Genomic DNA, 13,802 nt, shown 5'->3' with positions numbered 1-13,802 from the left:
TTGTTGCACAGGTGGCATCCTATCACAGTACCACGCTGGAATTCACTGAGCTCCTGAGAGCGGCCCATTCTTTCACAAATGTTTGTAGAAGCAGTCTGCATGTCTAGGTGCTTCATTTTATACACCTGTGGCCATGGAAGTGATTGGAACACCTGAATTCAATTATTTGGATGGGTGAGCGAATACTTTTGGCAATATAGTGTATATATATATATATATATATACATTTATTTTTATTGAATAATGTGTATCTATATAGTAAAAAAAATAAAAATAAAAAATAAAAAAGCGTATTGTATACTGTACAGTGTATGTTATTATTTGTATATTGTTGTGTGTAATTATGTGTATATCAGATGTTTAAATTGTGTTGTGTTAATTTGATGTTATTGTAAATTGGTATATGTCTCATCACTGTCACGACTGCTATGTTGATCGGAACTGCACCCAAGAATTTCACACACCATTGCACTTGTGTATATGGCTGTGTGACAATAAAGTGATTTGATTTGATTTGAAGTGCCTAAAACTTTTGCACAGTACTGTTTAAATTAACAAACCAACAATAAATGCTCTAAAAATATTGTTCATTGCTAGTTCATGATAACTTATGCATTTACTAATGTTACCAAATAGAACCTTATAAAGTGTTACCAAAAAACTTTATTAATGAATAAGCTTTACATATGAGGATGCCCTAATGCGAGTATACACAATGTACAGAGTATTAGTGCTGCAACTAATGATTATTTGGATAAGACTAATCTAACAATTATTAGAATGATTATTCGACTAATCGGGCGATTATTTCAACAATTAATCATTAGCTCTTACCCGACTATTCAGCTTGTGCCTTGACTTAAAAGGTTTTATTAAATGTTTATTAAATTTATTAAAATGTATGCTTACTAACAAGAGGACAAAATCATCTTTTAAAAATACCTCTAAATGCCATTCACCAAATTATAGGGAAAATAAATACTTTTTATTAAGAAAAAATCACTGCAAAACAATCCTCATTATTAGGTGGTTTGTCTTGTTTTTTATTTAAAAATATCTAAAAATCCTTAAAACAAGACATTTATTTGAGAAACAACATAAGATACTTAGACTTGCTTTCAGAGAATATAATTTTCTGAAAGCAAGTCTAAAAGTAAGTCTAAGTATCTTATGTTGCTTCTCAGGTAAATGTGTCTTGTTTTAAGTATTTTTAGATATTTTAAAATATTTAATATTATATTCAACATTCTCAGATGACAAAATTTTCTTCTGCAGTATAGCTCCTAAAGTAAATGTACGTTGTTTTAAAGGAGTTTTTTATATTTATATTGGAAAACAAGCCAAAACAACAACAAATTAAAAACGTATTTTGTTGCACTATATTATGGGAGAAAACCTCTCTTTTGTTCAATTCGTCCCATCTTTAACTCACAAAAAACAAACTCTCTCTTCTTAATAGAGCTGCGTTTCACCGCTTTTCATCATGATAAAATACACACCGCAACACACGTTTTGATTCAATATGTCGTGAGCCGCGCGTGCGAGGGACAAGCGTCCCCGTGCCAGAGTGTGTAACAGCCGGGTGGAGTTTCAATCTCTCCCCCTTAGATCGGGTCACTTCATGCAACTCGTAGAAGAGTCAGTTTTGGAGTCAGTTTTGGAGTTTGAAATTAATTACACAACCTGCTTCCATATTATTTAACTTTAATAAAGGATGCATTAAAGATATAACGTCTGGGTTTTTCCTTTAAAGACGTTCTGACATGCAAGTTTTGCTTAAGTGGAACGGCAGCTCTGGCTCTGCTTTATTTCACAATGAGAGTGCTTCTGTATGCACTTTTGTATTTTTGTATAATTCCTCATACTTTGTGATCAATATCACCTTAAGCTGTTTGGAAAGTTTGGAGTGCATCTGTGAGCTGTGTGTTCATCCTCTCAATCAGGCGCAAGCTGCGGTGCTCCTCTTGCTCACCATCATTAGAGTTTAATGTGGTCTCATGTTATGTTAAATAAGATCAAATGACTATTCGACAATGAAAATTTATTGTCGACGTTGTCTATAACCATTTCAGCCCTACAGAGTATACACAATCTCTTTTGCCCTTGATGGAGTATGCACACACACATGGCCTGACCTGAGCCTCAGACAGAGAGAGAGGTGTGTGAGTGCTCTGCAATAATGGAGGGAGCAGGCCCTATTTTTAGGGCCTTAGAGATCAGGCTCTATAATTAGAAAAGCAGAGCAGTGACTGTCACATGTGGAAATCATTAGTTTAACTGGACACACACACAGCTTTCCCAGAACTGCTGTATGCACTTCTACTCACTCACATACAGCAAACTGAAAGACAGCCAAGCGGAACAGAAACAGGAAGACAGAGGGCAGACTTCCCTCTCATTCCTCTCTATGAGTATATGTTGTATAACGGGGCTTTTACATACAAGTGCTGTGGAAATGTATTTGCCTCTATCCTGATTTCTTCTGTTTTTGTGTATATCTCATACTGAATTGTTTCAAAAATTCAAACAAAATCTAGCATAAAACAAAGGCAATCTTAGTAAACACAAAATACAGTTTTTAAATGATAATGTTATTTATTGAAGCAAAAAAGTTATCCAATACCAACTGGGCCTGTGTGCAAAAGTATTTGCCCCTTAGTTACTAAATCCCCAAATCTATGAAACTGCATTCATAATGAGGTTCAGCTGGACTAGACACAGCCAGGCTTGATTATTGCCAGCCCTGTTCAATCAAATCAACATCTAAATAGAGCTTTTTCAGCAGTATTAAGTTAGCTAAAAGGTCTCACCCAGTAGCACACTATGCCAAGGACAAAAGAAATTTCAGAAATGAGGAAAAAGATGATTGAAGTACATCAGTCTGGGAAGGGTTACAAAGCTATTTTAAAGGCTCTGGGACTCCAAAGAACCACACTGAGAGCCATTATCTCCAAATGGAGAAAACTTGGCACAGTAGTGAACCTTCCAAAATTCCACCAAGAGCACAGCACGACTCATTCAGGAAGTCACAAAAAAGCCAAGGACAACATCCAAGGAACTGCAGGCCTCTCTCGCATCAATAAAGGTAACTGTTCATGACTCCACTATCAGAAAGACACTGGCCAAAAATGGCATCCATGGAAAAGTGTCGAGGCGAAAACCACTGCTAACCCAGAAGAACATTAAGGCTCTTCTGAATTTTGCTAAAACACAACATGATGATCCTCAAACCTTTCTGGGAGAATGTTCTGTGGACTGATGAGTCAAAAGTGGAACTGTTTGGAAGACAGAGGTCCCGTTACATCTGGTGTAAATCAAAACACAGAATTCCACAAAAAGAACATCATACCTACAGTCAAGCATGGTGGTGGTAGTGTGATGGTGTGGGGATGCTTTGCTGCTTCAGGGCCCTGGTGAATTGAGAAAAACATGAATTCTGCTCTCTACCTGAAAATCCTAAAGGAGAACATCCGGTCATCAGTCCGTGAGTTGAAGCTCAAGCGCACCTGGATTATGCAGCAAGACAATGATACAAAGCACAGGAGTAAGTCCACCTCTGAATGGCTCAAAAGAAGCTAAATTAAATTTTGAGTAGCCTAGTCAAAGTCCTGACTTGAACCCGATTGAGATGCTGTGACAAGACCTTAAAAGGGCAGTTCATGCTCGAAAACCCTCCAATGTGGCTGAACTAAAGCAGTTCTGCAAAGAAGAGTGGGCCAAAATTCCACCACAGCATTGTGCAAGACTGATCTCCACGGTCACAGAGGCTGTTCCCCTGTTGCTGCCAGCGTTCACGGCCACGGTGGCCGTTCCCATCACTGTCAGCATCCATGGCCATGGAAGCCGTTCCCCTGCCGTGGCCAGCACCCACCACGGTCAACGGGCCAGCGCCCACCACAGTCAACGAGCCAGCGCCCATGCCTGCCAAGGTCAATGAGCCAGCACCCAAGTCTTCCACGGCTCCGCCCCCCGAGCCTTCCACATCTCCACCCCCCGAGCCCTCCACAGCTTCGCCCCCAGAGCTGCTCTCTCCCAACCCCTGTCCAGTGGCCACCGCCCAGTCCTCCGACCCCTGTCCAGCGGCCACCACCTAGTACTCCATCCTCCCTGCCCTGAGGCCGCCAGACCCTGCCTCTACCCTGAGGCTTCCTCCCAGAGCTCTGAACCCTCCCCTTTCCTTAAACTCCCTCCCTGGTTTCCCTTCCTTCCCCCCCTTTGTGTTTTCAGTTTTGTCTATTGTCATCTTGGCAGCATGCACTCACATCAATAGTTTGTCTGGCTCTCACAAATGCGGGTGCGCCTCGCGTCATGCTCACATTGCGTTGCGCACCCAGGTCACGAGTTGTCTTCATGTTGTGCTGAGGTTCGGTCACTTGTCAAAGGTGTCGGGTGTGTGTGTGGCCGAACTCTTGCACAGGTGTCCTGTCTTGTTTTTGTCGCCTGTTGCATATATCGCATGGTGTTTGCCTCGCGATGTACGCTCAGGTTTCTTTTAGTGTGAGAATGCATGGCATCACTTTGTTTGCCGTGGCTACACATTCTCTCGTCTTGTTTGTCGGATGGCATGGGCGTATATTGCCTTATTGTCTTGCTCTCATGCCATTCGAGTGTTTTGTTGTCATCCGAGGGCACATGTCTTACGTCATACCCCGCCTCCTTGTTTGCTTATTATTAGTTCATTTGCCTCACCTGTCCCCTGTTAACCCATTTGATTTCTCTCCCTATTTTACTATCCTCGTGTTTGCTGTCCAGTGCCAGTTCAACTTGTTTTCCAGTTGGTCTTGAATGTTCCAGTCGATCTAGTCTTGTTGGTCCGTTGGTCAGTTCGTGTTATTCCCTGTTCCCATGCGGTACGGTCAGTCCTGTTCCCCGTAACCTCTGCCCCAGCCTGGATTACTTACTTTACGTTTTTTTAGGTTGTGTTTGTTTTTTTTAAAAAAATGTTTTACCCTTATTGTTATATTAATAAATCCTTTGACTTTCACTCTGCATTTGGGTCCTGAGCCTCTCATTCCCTACACTCTGACACTCCTCCTAAAAACCTCCTTGGGACCAGTTGGTTTAAAGTAATTGCAAAAATGGTTAGTCTCACATCCTTTGTTTGCAGATGCTACTTGGTTTGATATTTTGTCATCTGCTGAAATTAAATTCAGATATTTTTAGTGTGATTTAAGTGTCCAAATACTTTCTAAAGCCATTGTGTGTAAATAAAACTGCATCTGTTTTCTTTAAGAGAGAGATAAAGGCTTTGATGACACCACCATAGACCATTACAGAATTACACATTTGTGTGTGTGTTTCTGAGTGCTTAGATGGAGCTCAGCCTCAAAGTCAGTCAAGTTCTGTGATAAGACCACAGAGACACAAGACAATCAATCAACCTATCGGTGGAGCACAGAACAAGCAACAGTAAATTAGGCTGGTTTTCTGATCGATAGCACTTAGACAGCACAGAATTACACAATGCTGCTCCACTCTGGATCCGCTAGCGGAGAGGTTACCTCTGTCTGTGATGTCCACACAAACGGTGCTCACAATGCGGATGTGTCCCAAGGTTATCATTCACACATTCATGCAAGCAAACACACAAGCTGCTTTCCAAATCGCATCATTCTGCACTTTTCTACAACATTTTGTACTGCAAGTAGTGCGTTCACACATTAACTGCAATGAAAAGAAGAATACTACGAATACCTGGATGATGTACTCAACTGAAAAAAAGTTTGGAATGTTGGACTTCAAGCACTCAGCGGTCACGGCTTGCTGTAGGTAGTGGAAGGGGTGCGGTTAACTGGCCACGATGCTAGACTGACAAAACAATTGTAATTAAGGGTGAATGACACAACTATTGCAACTTTTTTTTTAATCCAGCACCTTGAAAAAGTGAGTTGAATGCTTTACCAGCTGTGTCAATATGTGTATTACTTGAGATGTAAGACTGACGTGCTAAAGATAGCTGCAACACATTGCATGCATTTGAAACATAACTTGAGTATGCTGAAAAACAGCAAACACTTCAGTGTAGTAAAAAAACAAAAAACATTGCGTTTCATTTGAGAGGATACTACACTTTGAAAGTGCAAGTACAGTTTATAGTGCATCATTTGGGACACAGCTTCAGAGTGCAAAATCATCTTGCCACTGATACATAGTGATTACATAGTGCTTAGTGCTCCTCATATTTTCATTTTTGTGTCTTAATACAATGAATATTCTATGTATGCGTTGTTGCATGAAGATCAGGAGGGGGGAAAAGCAAATAAACAAACAAACTACATTTTATTTACTTGCCTAGTTCAATTATTTTTACTGGCATTAGTTGAGTGTTAATTTTAGACCCTGCTCACACTAACAGATGGAGTGATCAGGTAAGTATGTGTGTATGTGTATAGCAAACATTTTTTTTTCTAGCCTTCAGTTTGCACATTATTTTATGGAGAGCATTGGGCAAAATGTGGACTAACATGCTTTTCAATAAAATGCAGAAAATAAAATTTTTCCCATTAATCAAACAAAAAATTTAGTAATTGATTATTAAAGTAGTTAAGAGTGTAAGCAGTTGCAACCCTAGTCTTAGTGTAATTATCTTTGTTGAACCAAGAAAAGAAAGATCTGTGTGTATGGACAGGGGACAAAAATGTAGGAGAAAGAAGAGTCTGTATCACTATTGTCAGTAGTTCTGCACTGAGGCGCAGTATGACACTGTTAAGTAGAGAAACAGAGAGCTGTGTGTGTGAGTGAGAGAGAGAGAGAGAGAGAGAGTGAGAAGGCTTCGTATGAACCACAGTGCTGACTCAAGCCCTCTTACCTCAAATCACACAAAAGAGCCTTAAAGGAGGAAAGGAGGAGAAGGAAAGCGAGAGATTTTGGAGACAGGTACCCTTTGCATTTCAGTGCTTTTTGTAATTTCAGCGGGATTCCTGCTGTGCTAAAGAAGAAAACCCATTGATATAAATTTGTCCAATGATATCTGAGCACTGCAGCAGCTATTAAAATCAAAACCAGAGACAAAAAGTTTAGTAGAGGCAGCGCAACTGTTTTTAGTGTGGACATAAAAAAGTAAGTGACAGTAGTTTGGATGAGAAAGGGTTGACAAGGGTTGGGTTCAAACTGCTATCCTGCTGTGCATGCCAACGCCCAATACTGTATATCCTGTGTGAGAAAAATATCACTTCCTGTTCAGCAAACATTCACAATCTCAGAGGACACACAAGAGCATTCGTCCAAATTAACGCCATAACAACCTTGCGTAAAAAGCAGGGACGACCTAGGAAAGACAGATCAAAACAATGATAACCTCTCCCTTATGGTGGCATCCTGCTACTCGAAACAACTTCATTTTTATCATATCTAACAATTAGGAATGGAAGTGGGATGACAGACTAAAAGACGACTTTGACATTCCTCACCAATTCCCGGTCATTTATTACTTAAATAAGAACAGGAGTAATGTGCATACAATTGTAAAAGACTGAATTAGGACACAATAGGTGGAGTGGCTTTACCTGGTGAATGTTTCTGAATGTGTATGTTACTTTTGGACTTGCCTATATATGAATAGAATATATACATATGGGGAAAACAATCTTGCACACACACACATCTGTGCACACATTGGTTGAATAATTCTTGTGTGCCACTGCTGTTTTTCCCTAAAAGCAGACAGAATTAGAGAATCAAAGGCTCACGATCATACTAGCTGTCAGAGATCAATTACATATCTGACATCACCTCTTGCCCTGCACACCAAACACACATTGATGTCTTCATTTATTTACCAGCACCAATGGCAAAAAGGAGACGACTTCTAATTACTGTAATATAATATCAGCAATAACAAAGAATTAACTATAATCATGCATTGAGTTATTCACTTCCGTAGCAGTGATACACAAAATGGAACCATTAAAAACCACTTAGTTTCATTAATTAACTGGTACACTGTGAAGGATCGTAACAGGGATATGCATGAATAAAGGGGTCTCACTGGGGTAGTACCTGGATCCAGAAGAAACTGGTAATATGGGCTCAGGTTCAGAGGATGAGGACTGCTGTTCTTTGTCCTCATGTGCTTTCTCCTCTTCCTTCAGAAAACTCTTAGCCTCTCGTGAGTCTGCGTCCACCTCTTTAGTCACCCTGTAGAACAGTAAGCACCACAAAAGATGTAATAATTGTAACTAATCGCATGTGCTTTAAAATCTTCAAAAATAAATGACACAGTGATATGTTCTATATATAATACAAGTCTTTATATAGATCACAGTTTGTGTTCATCAAATCGGTTCAAAGCTTGTAATTGCATTGTGCTTTGCAGGATATTTATATTTTGTCAGCTTAGCTTTGGGTGTGTGACTTACTCACAGATACAATACACTGGAATGAATTATTGAAAAGTAGCAAGAATATACAAGACAAGCCAAGATGAGATTAGATAAAATTAAACTATTAGATAACATTCACTAAAAGGGCCCTTGTATTTTTTTGAAAGGCAGCTTTTGGCTTTATGATCACAAATATAAACATCATATAGTACACTTTGTTTACCCAAAATGACTTTTGGACAATTGTTTCCTAAATGTAATTACTGTGCTGACTGCCCGATGTTTGGAGCATGTTCAATTGTACATTGTATGCAGGGGTTCTCTATAGGTCGGTACCGCCCCCCAGTGAGCGTTCAAAGGATGCCAGGGGGTGCTGTGAGCAATTTAGTAGAGAGGGGGGCGTTAGGTTACAAATGGGGGGCATTTATCAGTCATAATAATCAAATCTATCGTGAAGTTCCTCTTTGCATTAAAACATTTATCTACACTTGGAGTATATCAGCTGGTTCTCAATTATACAGTTTGGTACGCATTTGAACAGCAGTTCATCTGATTTTGAAGTCTAGCAACGCATCTGAAGTATCTGGTTTAGCAGCATCAACTACACATATATTTTGTATTTATTGTTTTTACATGAGTTTAGAGTAGGTCTACTGTTTATAATTACAAAAATGCCATAGTTTGTTTTATAGAAATCATGGCTGAGGTAAGGGAATGAAGTAGGGGGGCGTTCATCAAAAAAAGGCTGAGAACCACTGGTATAATGGATGTATGCTGCCATCTGGTGGCCTTATTTAACACTCACAGTCATGAAAGCAAGTTTAACTTACCGCACTTCCTCCCCGGCAAAATCAAACACCTTGGTAATTGTGATTTTGGATGACTCTTTGAGTTTGTCCTCCTGCTGCTGAGAGCCTGTAGTGGGTTTACTGGGTTTATCTGTGGTGACTGTGGATGTGGTCTATAAATGATACAAAGAAAATGTGCATTTTATTCTAACTGACAATTAAATAAAGCAGAAGCGCAAACAAATACAATAAAATAAAACAAGTAATCTCATAGTATACTAAGGAGACTAAAGAGCAAGGATTGTGAGTCTTAAGACACTGAACCACAGACATAACACATCAAACACAATGGATGACTTCAGTCCAAATAAAGCCTTTTCAATGTATGGTATAAACTACATCAACACAAAAGCACAAAACACAAAAGAAAAGGAAAAATGACAGAAACTGATCTTACATTTAAAGACTGTGACGAGGAGGAGGGTGTGGCTGGGCCGTGAGGATGCATGCCCTGTGCTGAATTGTCCAAATCAGCCGGGAGGGGGATAAAAACAAGCCTCGAGAGAGAGAGAGACACATGCGGCCGCTGTGTGTGTGTCTGTATGTATATGTTTGTTTAAGTTCAGTTATGTTATTAAAATTATGTTGACTGTTCTGCCGGTTCCCGCCTCATCCTTGCCCGTCCTGTGAACCTCGTTACATTGGTGCCGAAACCCGGGAAGGAGAAGGGATGCGCTGTCGTGGAGTCCTAGCCGCTGCTTCTGCCATCTGCCGGGAAAAGGAGGATCCGCGGCAGTCCGCCAGGGGACAGAGGAGTCGCTGTCGGCCACCAGGAGTCGGAGGAAGCAGAGGAGTCGTTATCGTTCGCCAGGGGAAGAGCGGATGTCGTCCACCAGAGGGTGGAGGAGTGGCTGAGGGGTGGCTGAGGGCCAGGCGACGGCGTGTCCAGGGACCGGCAAGCGAGTTTTTCTCTCTCTCCTCTCTGTCTCTCCCCTTGCTCTTTCCCTCTCCCTCCCCTCGTCTCTCCCAGGGCTCCAGAGAGGCAGGGAAGACCTGCCAGCAGAAGGACTGCCAGAAGGGCAATACCTCCCCTCCAGGAAGGGAGGGGAGTACGTCAAGCCGGAGGTTTCCCCGGTCTGAATCGGGCAGTGGAGGACTGTGATGAGGAGGGCGTGGCCGGGCTGTGAGGACGCACGCCTGGCACCGAATTGCCCTAATCAGCCGGAAGATAATAAAGATGAGCCGGAGGCACTAGTTCGAGAGAGAGACACACACGGCCGCTGTGTGTGTCTATGTGTTTATGTTTAAGTTCAATTATGTCATTAAAATGATGTTGACTGTTCTGCCGGTTCCCGCCTCCTCCTTGCCCGTCCTGTGAACCCCGTTACAAAGACTTTTTAAAGAAATTTCTAAAACATTTGTCACACAGATTTACAAAGAAATACATTTTACTCCACACATCCTAATCTATGTGCATTTTTAAACTTCTCTATTTTGAAGATCAGAATTAATTAAAACAAGTGTGCAGAGATTTGCACATAACTGAACAAACTGCCAACTCTGTTACATGCAAATCGATTTTGTGCAACTGCACAGCGGAAAAGTCTGAGGGCCCTATTTTAAGAGTGTTAGCTCTATGCTTTATGTCACACGCGAAAAGTCAGTGGGAATGGAGTTTTGGTATTTTCGTGCAAGCATGCACTAAGTCTAAGTGCAAGTGGGTGTGGTGAAATTGCACACGCGAAGTGCTAATGGGCCGGGTCAAGTGCAATTTAATTCTGAGGTTCTTCTCCGGTTATTGCACCGCCTGCATACTATTATGTAGTCCATTCCCTCAAGCACCAGTAACATTTACAAAGACAGCACATTCATAAGAAGTTGGTAGTGCAAATGGACTGTATGCAATGAATTAGAAGAATACAAATATGGACTTTTGTGAATTTCCAGGGCCCTTGTTGAATATCAGGCATATTTCTATGACAGTAACACACTCCTTTTATATGCATGGAAAATGTGGTTCAGGATTTGGAGGCTCCGTTAAAATGATAGAGAATGTAAATATTATTAATCATATTGATCAAGTGACATACAAATTATAGCTAGTATAAACACTGATCGGCCTTCCAGGTTATGCTGTGGATCGAGGGATTGTTTTGTTTTCTTTGAACACACTTCACTTCTACTGGTCGATTCTGCTTTAAAATTTGTACTTTAATAATAATAATTTATTGTAAATATAAACATAATAAATTATAGTAATAAAATGTATTATTGAAAAATAAACTATGACCTCTAGAAAAGTTAACATAAATCTCTTACATTTTAATTTCATATAATGGCTTCAACAGTGATTGTCAGTGACATAATTTGATGTTCCACAACATTTTCGGAGTTTGGACATGAACTTCATTACCACCTGCTAATGGAATCTCAAAACTGCAAAGCTGCGCTTAGTGCGGCCACGAAAATAGAACCCTAAATGTTCGCAAAACAGATTTTTTCACAAATTAAAAACTATTTTTAGAGTTTTCTTGCGTTGATGTTTACCTGCAGAGAGCCTGTGCTTGGAGCTGCTGCTTTGGGTCGAGGGCCGACATCACTGAGAAAACTAGCCCACAGATCATCTGCTTTCTTCTTCTTCTGTTCTTCATCATCCCCTCTTGACTTGCCAATATAATAATCTCCTTTTGTTTCATGTTCATCTTTCTGTTGGTCTGCTGCACTTCCCTTGCCATCTTCATCTAGTTTGAGGCCTCCTTTTTTCCTTTTTCTTATTTTAAAAAAAATCAGCAAAAGAGAAATATTTGGCAACTAACCAGACTGACTATTTAAGGAACATCACACCAGAAAGAGTAATATTCTACTGAATATCAGTATAATACAGGTAATCACAGTGCTAATTTTCATCACTGTAAAACAGCACGGTTATGTGATATTGCTTTTATACAAGAAGTTAAAGGTTCACTCAGTGATTTTCCTCATTAAAAATGTTTAACTTTTAAAGACATGAATTGTAATTATACAGAATATATAGGAAATCATGACCACTCAAATGAAACTGTAGTCATATCAGTAACCTTATAAAAGCTGTTTTATTCTACATGGAGAGGGTCCGCACATTTTATTTTTTTTTTATTTTATTTTTTTTATTTTCTTTATTTATCACACATTATACATTTGCACATATACAGTGAAATTCTTCTTTTTCACATATCCCAGCTAGTCTGGGGTCAGAGTGCAGGGTCAGCCATGATACAGCGCCCCTGGAGCAGATAGGGTCAAGGGCCTTGCTCAAGGGCCCAACAGTGGCATCTTGGTGGTGCTGGGGCTTGAACCCCCGAACCGAGTCTTAACCGCTGAGCCACCCTATGGGGGCTGCCATGTTAGAATCACATGACCAGCTGAATACTACTAGCTTAATCTCAGTAACTGTCCTGTTATTTTACACACATAACTCATTGATTAAATTAGTCATGGCTGAATGTGAATATTAAATTTCTACAATGGCATCTGAAAACTGTTGATTTTAAATTAAGCTGCATCCAAGCCGCTAGGTGTCAGTGTAAGTCCAAGATGACACAAAGACAAAAGTTACTGAGTGCACCTTTAATATTGAGGAACTTACATTTTTACATCTTACAATATGGTCAACGATTTTGCTTATATCAGCTCTGCCAATGCCAATGAAAATAGTTACACAAGACGACAAAGCAGGATCAAACATTGTGGGTTTGATTTTGATAGAAATAGTGAAGCGTTCTGTTAAACTAAACATCAGCACGCTACTTGACAATCCAGTTATAACTAACTAAAACTAACTGTTGTGTAATTACGTTTCAAGTGAACAATCTCTTACCTCATAGGAATGTCTCCTTTAGTTTTCTTTTTTTTCTTCTTCACATGTTCTGATTGCTGCTTATCATGGTCTTCCCCTTCCAGATCATCCTCCTTCACACAATCATTCAGGTCATCCTCACTCAGATTATCATCTAATCAATAAAAGAACAAACGAAATTTTTCGTAATGTAAAACAATTAATTATGCTTCTAACATCAGGAGAGCTGGACAGGGTCATGAAAGACCAGCGGCGGTCTTGGTGAGTTACGTCACTGGAGTTATTGTTTACATCGTTGTCATCACTCACACTGCCAAATATATATCTTTCAGAAACGATCAGATAATAAAGCTAATTTGGATCTGATTACATAATCGGACTCAGAGGGATCTGAATAAATATATCCAATCTAGAAAATATTGTAAAACATACATTAATATCTAGATGAGCGCAAAGGGAAATACTTTAGCTAGCATGCTAAGATAACATTCATTATGCTTTATATATTATAAATCATAATAGAGGCATTATTATGGCATGTGTTAGGCACTGACACAACACAGTTAAATTAGCTTAGCTGCATCTGTATTCTTAGGTCTTACCAGAGGGGACGTAGTCTTCATCCTCATCAGAGGAATAATCCTCTGAATCGTAGTCCGAATAATTCATATTCAACTCTCTGAGTGTGGGAAACTGTTAAATTAGATAAAAACACAGGAAACAATCACCAGAAACGCGGTGGCTAACCCGCTAGCTTTGAGCAAACGTGCAATCGCTTTATTACAATCCCAGCATGGCAGCCTACTAGAATTATCTGATCTATAAAAGCCCCAACGAGTATTTCAGAATCACAAGGTG

General features: G+C 40.0%; 1 protein-coding gene across 2 annotated transcripts in view; it reads right to left on the bottom strand.

Annotated features, from left to right (window-relative positions):
* LOC127417147 (craniofacial development protein 1-like) overlaps positions 1–13,736 on the bottom strand; it is a 44,636-nt gene extending 30,900 nt beyond the window's left edge. For both annotated transcript variants that reach the window (XM_051656876.1, XM_051656877.1), the window contains exons 1-5: positions 13,547–13,736; positions 12,966–13,098; positions 11,657–11,879; positions 9,152–9,282; positions 7,999–8,136 (exon numbers count right to left, since the gene is read on the bottom strand). In XM_051656876.1, coding sequence (XP_051512836.1) covers positions 7,999–8,136; positions 9,152–9,282; positions 11,657–11,879; positions 12,966–13,098; positions 13,547–13,613 — 692 coding nt within the window. In that variant the 5' untranslated portion in view covers positions 13,614–13,736. The remainder of the gene's footprint in view (positions 1–7,998; positions 8,137–9,151; positions 9,283–11,656; positions 11,880–12,965; positions 13,099–13,546) is intronic.
* Between the last annotated feature and the right edge of the window lie 66 nt (positions 13,737–13,802).

This window comes from Myxocyprinus asiaticus, chromosome 26 (assembly GCF_019703515.2).
Source record: "Myxocyprinus asiaticus isolate MX2 ecotype Aquarium Trade chromosome 26, UBuf_Myxa_2, whole genome shotgun sequence".
In the NCBI taxonomy this organism is placed as follows: domain Eukaryota; kingdom Metazoa; phylum Chordata; class Actinopteri; order Cypriniformes; family Catostomidae; genus Myxocyprinus; species Myxocyprinus asiaticus.
This window is presented reverse-complemented; position numbering and strand designations above follow the sequence as displayed.